We start from the raw sequence: 9,915 nt of genomic DNA, 5'->3' as shown, positions 1-9,915 counted from the left end.
AGGGAAAATTTACTATTGGAAAGCTGAATTCATTTCTTTTGTCATATGAAGGACAAAGTCGCTGAATATCTCGTATATAGATCAACATGTGAGAAGCAGATTTTATACTTACTGTTAATGGAAGGTAATTTGTAATCGCATTAGTTTTGAATGATATAAGATAATTAATATATCGAAAGGTGAAATTAAACGTTTTTTGCCAGACTCCTTAGTTTATGAGATAACCACATGGAGATTTTAGACTTCCGGGTGTTATTGTCTATTTGATTCTGCAAATTTCATTTTTGAGCCTGACCGTAAACATTAAACATTTGCGGGCATCAAATAGACAATAATCCCTGCAACTCTAAAAACTCCATATGGTTATGTCCACTGTAAACTTAATCGTTTTTCTATGGAACAAACTATATATTTGGTATTTCTTGGAAAAATATCTGGCTAATTGTAGGCCATTCAACCGTCAAATTGGCCTGTTCCAATTGCTAATGACGTCACTTTCTAAAGATGTCATTAGCTTATTAATTAACCAATCACAGTACAGAACACACTCGCCATCAGTTTACAATTTAATTTAGCCAGTTTTTAATATCTGATATATGACGTCACGAGTATAATGAGAAATAAACAACAAGTAGCAATGGTCGTCTGACACTTGGAAGACGAGACCACTAAACCAAAGAAATGGGCACTTTTCTAGGTAGGCTTGCTATCATCCCTTCTATCAGCTGAATGCACTAGAATGCATGATAACAATACTTACTAAATTCCGACATAGAAAATATGTTGCTTTTGTCACCATTTTCTATACGACAAAGCCAGTCCGCTTTATCGCGGGGTGCTAGACGTACGAACTCCATAATGTAGATTTTAACACGTGACTGGTATTGCTTCGTTCCATTCCCACACTTGTAGTTATACTCCTTAGAATTTCCGGTGATTACTCTGCAATTCGGGCCTTCTTGCAACAGTTTAGCGAAGATTTGGGTGTCCCTCAAAATCTGAATTGTACCTCTAACAACACCAGGAGTAGGGAGTTCCAGCTTACAAGTCAGAGTAAATGACATATTCATCACAGTCTCTTTGGATTTCGCTGACATGGTCAAGTTGACAGCTAAATGAAGACAAAGACACATTATATTTTCATTGTAGATGGAAAGTCATTTATGTTACATAAACATACATCAAATTATATAAACAGACAGACAGAAACATAGACAGTTTTTTTCCATATTAAAGATCATATAGTCCCACGTTTGCAAAACTGCTGTATTTTCTCGCCTCATTTCTCTTTATCTTGAATACATAAACATATTTTGAACAAAATGCTTTAAAAACATCAAAACAGTATTTAAAGAAACAAAACAGTCAGCTGGAAGCTTGAGCATTTGCTATTATGTTTACAAGTCGAGATGTTAAGTATTTTATTCCAAAAGTTCATCATTTCCGTTACTGAATGATCATGTGAATATGAAGTCGTAGAAAAACATCTTCCTATTAATATTCCACAAGAGTGACCGGCCTCGGTGGTGTAGTGGTTATGCCATCGGACTTCTGGCTGGTAGTTGCTGGGTTTGTATCGCACCTGAGGCAATGGGTGATTTTTCATGCCAGTACCGGCTCCAACCCAGAGTGAGTGCAACGCTAGGCTCAATGGGTAGGTGTAAGGCCACATACACCGAGTTTCATCTACTTCACGGGTGCGAATATGGGTGTGTCTCTCTAGTGTATGACCCCATATAGGGGATGATTACCCGGCATGCACAGCAGGTTCCGTGTATCCTGGACTCAGGTGATACCAAGATAGCTCAAATGACAGCAAGTGTGGAGCACGGACCTGTCAAGTAGTCCCATACCGAAATGGAAATACTGCGGCTTCACCATTCATCTCATCGTCATACATGTTTGTAATGTCCAAAAATACAACAACAAAAATGTCTTTGTCTCTGTGTTAAATGTTTGTGGCGTTTAAAAAAAAAAAATAATAAAAATAAAAAATATTCCACAAGAGTTGGTTGAGGATGGAACATATATTATACAAGATCAAATATTTTGGAACCGTGGGGAGCTTGAGGGTGTATGCTAAATTAACGTTATACATTTTTGCGAAAGGTACTTTGTATGTATGTATATATATATATATATATATATATATATATATATATATATATATATATATATATATATATATATATATATATACATGTCTTGTGACTAACATTACCATTGATTTTATTAGCAATTTAATTTGAAACCATGCATTTAAACGCTGTCAACTACCATAGTCACTAAAGAACAATCAGCTGATACACTGGTACTTTATATTGGTAACGTGAACAGAAACACATAACGACACACATCAGTGTTTTAGACGTACCCATCAGACTCATCATTGGTGTTTCCGTGACTGCCTGAGCTTTTTTCGATATATTTTCTTTGTTTATTAGGCTTACAGAACAAAATGAAATGCCATGAGAAAATCATCTTCATTTCACGGAATTAAGTAATGTTCTAAATGAATGGCAACTATGAAATTCAGTTGCTTCTGTAGTTTTGTAATTAGAGGTTACAACATCAAAATGTTTTGCCGTACCCTAAGTTAAACAAAAATACATTAGATGTAACTTTTGTTGACAAAAGTAATCGTCTTTGAAAAACCATAAAAATAATAAGATGAAAAAAATATAAAAATAATAATAATAAATAGTTATTAATTAATAAAAAAGACTAAACAAAACAAACAAACAAAAAGCGTTAATTGATTTTCAGTACTCTGCGTTAATTAATTTTAGCCAAAAATATAATAATATTGTTTCTTTAATTTGTAGTTTACTTTTTTATTTATTTATTTGCGAGAGTGTGTGTGTGTCATTACGAAAATTATCAATAACATTTCCATTAGTATTATTAACATTTATTAGTATTATTAGCATTTATTCAAAACAACCCCATCGAAAACCGTCCCATTTTACGTCCCTCTTCTTTTGACAAAAGGTGCATATACTGATATAGGCTTCAAGCGTTATGTTTTGATTGCGTCGTGTTTTGTTCACAAATCAAGACTCAGTGAACCATTACGAACACATTGCGGGAAAAATGCAGTTATTTTCAGGCACAGCGGAGCAGGGGGCCTCTGAATAATATATATATATATATATATATATATATATATTGTAGTAAATCTTAAGGCAAAGATTAATTTTACTTAGCACGATTTTGACCGATATAGAAAATAGATACCTGAAATAAGTAGCTACATATCGTAAACCAGTGCTAAAAACAATTGTATGACGTGTACTTGTTTATATTTTTATATTAATATTAATAAATGTTTTAAATGTGTGGGTATGTGTGTGAAAAAACCTCAGATTTTGTGGGTACGTACTTTATGGATGGCCCCTGAATGAAAACCTTGTTTAATGCATTAGTTTAATACCATAAGTTGCATTGTCCCACGAAGGGGTGGGACATAGCCATGTGGCAAAGCGGTCGGTCTAGCATCGATCTCGCTCTGGCCATTTTTGGTGTGCAATTTAGAAAACAATCTGCTCAGAAACGAATAACTTGCAGTAAATTACAGTGTGAAACAAAGAATTTCCTGGGGCAGGAATATAAATTATTTTGCAGGGCTGTATGTAACAAGGATTTTGTGTATGTGTGTTGGGGGCAAATGAATTCTTGGACCCAATGGGCTATTTCTCGTTCCAGCCATTGCACCACGGCTAGTATACAAATGACAGTGATATATGACTATGAGTTGGTGCATATAAAAGATCCCTTGCTTAATAATGGAAAAATCTAGCGGGTTTCCTCTCTAAGACTCATGCCAAAATTAAAAGTTTGATATCCAACAGCCGATGATTAACAAATCAATGTGCTATAGTGGTGTTGTTAAAAATATATATACACCTTACACATAAATAAAACTTTATAGGGGTGGGGTCAAGTCATGCTCACCTAGAAAAACAAATGCTTGAAGGAAGGTTCGACCCCGAAACGTTTGTGCACTCGCGCCTGCGTGAGATATGTAGCTAGAGCAAAACAGACCCATGATTTCCTTTTTTCGTGGGTACAACAGTTATAGACACCAGTAAACTGATTTTTTTTATTTTTTTCAAAATAAAATATTTAAAACTATATCCTCAACCTGCTAACTTTAGTCTGTCCACTGAATCTTTCTATTCAACATTAGATCCGTTATTAATTAATACCATGGTAGAAAATTATTTTGCATTACTTTGATTTAATTGTAATTTCAAAGTTACTGTCAATATATATATTTTTAAATTATTATTATTTTTTTTATTCCAGTACTAATGTCGCTACACCTGTTCGGTACTTTTGGCTTCTTCTCTTTATTTTTTTGGTATTTTGTACGAACATTTTCCGGCGTTATATATTTAATTTTTGAATGGCTGACCCGAAAGGTTAAACTTCACTTCCGTCCGAGATGGTCGGAGTTGCAAACATTCTTCTTTTAATGGTCCTGCTGAAGTGTTTTTAATACCTGATTATATCAACGCCATAAGGTATTTTTCAAGAAGCATATGATGCAACTTAAACTGTAAAATTAATTTTGTACTTATTTTTACATGTTTCTCATCTAGTTTCGTGTTTTAAAATTTGCATTATAGGCGGGGTAAAACGCGAACCAAAACGAGTAGGATAGGATGCTGTTAAAACAAAACTGAAACAAAACAAAAATAGTACTGAATGTTTATCGGACACTGGGCTTTCAATCACAGTGGTTAATTCAATGCAGTAACCACCGTATCATGTACTAGTGTCATTGGGAAACGGTTTATTATCCTGTCTTCAAGTACCTATGCTAGAGGATGGATATGTAGAATGTCGTAAACTGTCTATGTTTAGTTCCAGAATTGTGTGGCTGAAAAAGAGTGTGGTTCAGTTATACTGTGTACCATATATTTTGTCAGGGCGTTGCCTTCGTAAAATGTTTTTTTATTATAGATATACAAAAATTAGTGGTGTATTCATGTTATGCACTGTTTATTTGATGAGAAACACACTGCGTACGTAATTCACATAAACAGTCACGGCAGCAGACTCCAGGCATATACACTAGCCTGAGTTCTGTGACGGTAAGACAGATACACGGACATTTGGACAGTTATCGCGCTATCTAACAGGCAGAGACCAATCTATATCAATATTGCATAATCTCTGCCTATCAAACGGTAGTCAAAGATTCCAGCTCTATTACAACAATCCTATGGTTGACGTTAGACACCCGTACATGGATAATGCACATGCTCCCTGCTAAAAATAACAATTAACAGATTATCACTAATACACACATCTCAGGAATAAACCCGTCAGCAAATGCGTATATAACCAGAACATTACTGAAAGGGGACTTACGCAGTCGCATGTTATTACATTCTTGTTCACATTATACTCATGCTATAAAACTAAACAACAAGCGCCCCACACACACACAAACACCGCATATGATGTCATGTATACGTGCTGGAACTACTTACCGGCTATTCTGAATCTCTTACTGCGGGATTTCGCAATATGTGGATAGTCTATTTTACAAGACCAGTCAGTGGCATCATCTTCCTTTACCTGGGCTATCCGCAAGATGTAGATCTTATCATCCGTGTTGACGTCGTGCGTCCCTTTCCCGCATTTGGCTGTATAGCCTGGAATTTTATTATGTTCTGAACATTTCGAGCCGTTCTGCAGCATAAAGACGGGCTCTTCAGCGCCGATGCTGACTACTTTAATGAACTTCACTTTACTCGCTATAATACCAAAACCATCGGCGTCGGTAATCGCACACATTATATGAAAGCCCAGACCCAGAAATATGTCGGTGAATGCCACGATAATGTCGACCGATAGATCTAGAGAAAGACAAACACACAGTTTAATGTTATTGTAGGTGGAAATACACATGTACATTCAAGTTACGTAAGCAGATATCAAGTTGCATGAGCACGCATCAAGTTATATGAATATGCATCAAGTTGCATAAGCACACATGAAGTTGTATGAACGCACATCAAGTTACATGAGCACATATCAAGTTGCATGCACACACATCAAGTTACATGAACACACATCAAGTTACATGAGCACACATCAAGTTGTATGAACGCACATCAAGTTTCATGACCGCACATCATGTTACATGAACATACATAAAGTTACATGAGCACACATCAAGTTACATAAACACACACCAAGTTACACGAGCACACATCAAGTTACATGACCACACATTAAGTTACATGAACACACGTCAAGTTACATGAGCACACATGAAGTTGTATGAACGCACATCAAGTTACATGAACACACATCAAGTTACATGATCCACATCAAGTTACATGAACACACATCAAGCTGTATGAACGCACATCAAGTTACATGAACACACATCAAGTTACATGATCCACATGAAGTTACATGAACACACATCAAATTGTATGAACGCACATTAAGTTACATGGACGCACATCAAGTTACATGAACATACATCAAGTCATATGAGCACACGTCAAGTTGCATAAACACACATCAAGTTACACGAGCACACATCAAGTTACATGAGCACACGTCAAGTTACATGAACATACATGAAGTTACATGGGCACACATCAAGTTACATGAGCGCGCATCAAGTTACATGAGCACACATCAAGTTACATGGAAATACATCAAGCTGTATGAACGCACATCAAGTTACATGGACACACATCAAGTTACATGAGTACACATCAAGCTGTATGAACGTACATCAAGATATATGGACACACATCAAGTTACATGAGCATGCATCAAGTTACATGAACACACATCAAGTTAAATGGGCAAGCATTAAGTTACATGGACACACATCAAGTTACAGAAACACACGTCAAGTTATATGGAGACACATCAAGTTACATGAGCACGCATCAATTTACATGGACACACATCAAGTTGCATGAGCACGCATCAAGTTACATGAGCACACATCAAGTTACATGAACACACGTCAAGTTATATGGACACACATCAAGTTACATGGAGACACGTCAAGCTGTATGAACGCACATCAAGTTACATGGACACACATCAAGTTACATGAGCACACATCAAGCTGTATGAACGTACATCAAGATATATGGACACACATCAAGTTACATGAGCATGCATCAAGTTACATGAACACACATCAAGTTAAATGGGCACGCATCAAGTTACATGGACACACATCAAGTTACAGAAACACACGTCAAGTTATATGGAGACACATCAAGTTACATGATCACGCATCAATTTACATGGACACACATCAAGTTGCATGAGCACGCATCAAGTTACATGAGCACACATCAAATTACATGAACACACGTCAAGTTATATGGACACACATCAAGTTACATGGAGACACGTCAAGCTGTATGAACGCACATCAAGTTACATGGACACACATCAAGTTACATGAGCACACATCAAGCTGTATGAACGTACATCAAGATATATGGACACACATCAAGTTACATGAGCATGCATCAAGTTACATGAACACACATCAAGTTAAATGGGCACGCATCAAGTTACATGGACACACATCAAGTTACAGAAACACACGTCAAGTTATATGGAGACACATCAAGTTACATGATCACGCATCAATTTACATGGACACACATCAAGTTGCATGAGCACGCATCAAGTTACATGAGCACACATCAAATTACATGAACACACGTCAAGTTATATGGACACACATCAAGTTACATGGAGACACGTCAAGCTGTATGAACGCACATCAAGTTACATGGACACACATCAAGTTACATGAGCACACATCAAGCTGTATGAACGTACATCAAGATATATGGACACACATCAAGTTAAATGGGCACGCATTAAGTTACATGGACACACATCAAGTTACAGAAACACACGTCAAGTTATATGGAGACACATCAAGTTACATGAGCACGCATCAATTTACATGGACACACATCAAGTTGCATGAGCACGCATCAAGTTACATGAGCACACATCAAGTTACATCAACACACGTCAAGTTATATGGACACACATCAAGTTACATGGAGACACGTCAAGTTACATGAGCACGCATTAAGTTACATGAGCATACACTAGCACACATCAAATTACATGATCACCAATCAAGTTATATGAATACATATCAAGTTACATGAGCAGACATCAAGTTACATGAGCACGCATCAAGTTACATTAGCACACACCATGTTACATATGCATCAACACGTCAAATTACATGAGCGCGCATCAAGTTACATGACCACGCATTAAGTTACATGAACACACGTCAAGTTACATCAACACACATAAAGTTACATGAACACACATTAATTTACATGGACACACATCAAGTTACATGAACACACATCACGTTACATGAACACACGTCAAGGTACATGGACACACGTCAAGTTAACATGAGCACGCATCAAGTTACATGAGCATGCATCAAGCTGCATAAACGCACAGCAAGTTGCAAGGACACATATCAAGTTACATGAGCACACATTAAGTTGCATGGACACACATCAAGCTGTATGAACGCACATCAAGTTACATGGGCACACGTCAGGTTACATGAACACGCATCAAGTGAGATGAATACATCAAGTTACATGAACACACATCAATTTACATGGACACATAAAGTTACATGGACAAGCATCAAGTTACATGAACACATATCAAGTTACATGAGCACGCATCAAGACACATGAGCATGCATCAAGCTGTATGAATGCACCTCATGTTACATGAACACACGTCAAGTTACACGAACACACATCAAGTTACATGAGCGCACATCAAGTTCTATGAACGCACATCAAGTTACATGAACACACATCAAGTTGATATATTTTAAAACACGAAACTACATGATGCAACTTAAACTGTAAAATTAATTTTGTACTTATTTTTACATTTTTCTCATGTAGTTTCGTGTTTTAAAATTTGCATTATCGGCGGGGCAAAATCCTCACTTCCTCCTGGCCGGGAATAAAACGCGAACCAAAACGAGGAGGATAGGGTGCAAAAATAGTACTGAATGTTTATCGGACATTGGGCTTTCAATCACAGTGGTTAATTCAATGCAGTAACCACCGTATCATGTACTAGTGTCATTGGGAAATGGTTTATTATCCTGTCTTCAAGTACCTATGCTAGAGGATGGATCTGTAGAATGCTGTAAATTGTCTACGTTTAGTTCTAGAATTGTGAGGCTGAAAAAGAGTGTGGTTCAGTTATACTGTGTACCATATATTTTGTCAGGGCGTTGCCTTCGTAAAATGTTTATTTATTACAAATATACAGTGACGGCAGTTGACTCCAGGCATATACACTAGCCTGAGTTCTGTGACGGTAAGACAGCTACACGGCCATTTGGACAGTTTTCGCGCTCTCTAACAGGCAGAGACCAATCTATATCAATATTGCGCAATCTCTGCCTACCAAACGGTAGTCAAAGATTCCAGCTCTAATACAACAGTCCTATGGTTGACGTTAGACACCCTTACATGGATAATGCACATGCTCCCTGCTAAAAATATAAATTACCAGATTATCACTAATACACACATCTCAGGAATAAACCCGTCAGGAAATGCGTATATAACCAGAACATTACTGAAAAGGGACTTACGCAGTCGCATGTTATTATATTCTTGTTCACATTATACTCATGCTATAAAACTAAACAAGTGCCCCCCCCCCCCCCCACCACCACCACACACACACAAACACCGCATCTGATGTCATGCATAAGTGCTGGAACTACTTACCGGGTATTCTGAGTCTCTTACTGGGGGGTATCGCAATATCTGAATAGTCTATTTTACAAGACCAGTTAGTGGCATCATCTTCTTTTACCAGGGCTATCTGCAA

General features: G+C 37.0%; 1 protein-coding gene across 1 annotated transcript; it reads right to left on the bottom strand.

Moving 5' to 3' along the window:
- Positions 1-474: 474 nt before the first annotated feature.
- LOC121366955 lies at positions 475-9,909 on the bottom strand. Its single transcript, XM_041491179.1, has 3 exons — positions 9,813-9,909; positions 5,502-5,870; positions 475-1,111 (listed from the first exon to the last, which is right to left on the bottom strand). The coding sequence occupies exons 2-3, from the start codon at positions 5,806-5,808 to the stop codon at positions 735-737; spliced, it is 684 nt and encodes a 227-aa protein (XP_041347113.1). The 5' UTR covers positions 5,809-5,870; positions 9,813-9,909; the 3' UTR covers positions 475-734.
- Between the last annotated feature and the right edge of the window lie 6 nt (positions 9,910-9,915).

The sequence above is a fragment of the Gigantopelta aegis genome, unplaced genomic scaffold, assembly GCF_016097555.1.
Source record: "Gigantopelta aegis isolate Gae_Host unplaced genomic scaffold, Gae_host_genome ctg7892_pilon_pilon, whole genome shotgun sequence".
Classification (NCBI taxonomy): domain Eukaryota; kingdom Metazoa; phylum Mollusca; class Gastropoda; order Neomphalida; family Peltospiridae; genus Gigantopelta; species Gigantopelta aegis.
Note: the sequence above shows the minus strand (reverse complement) of the source record. Positions and strands in the feature narration are given on the sequence as shown.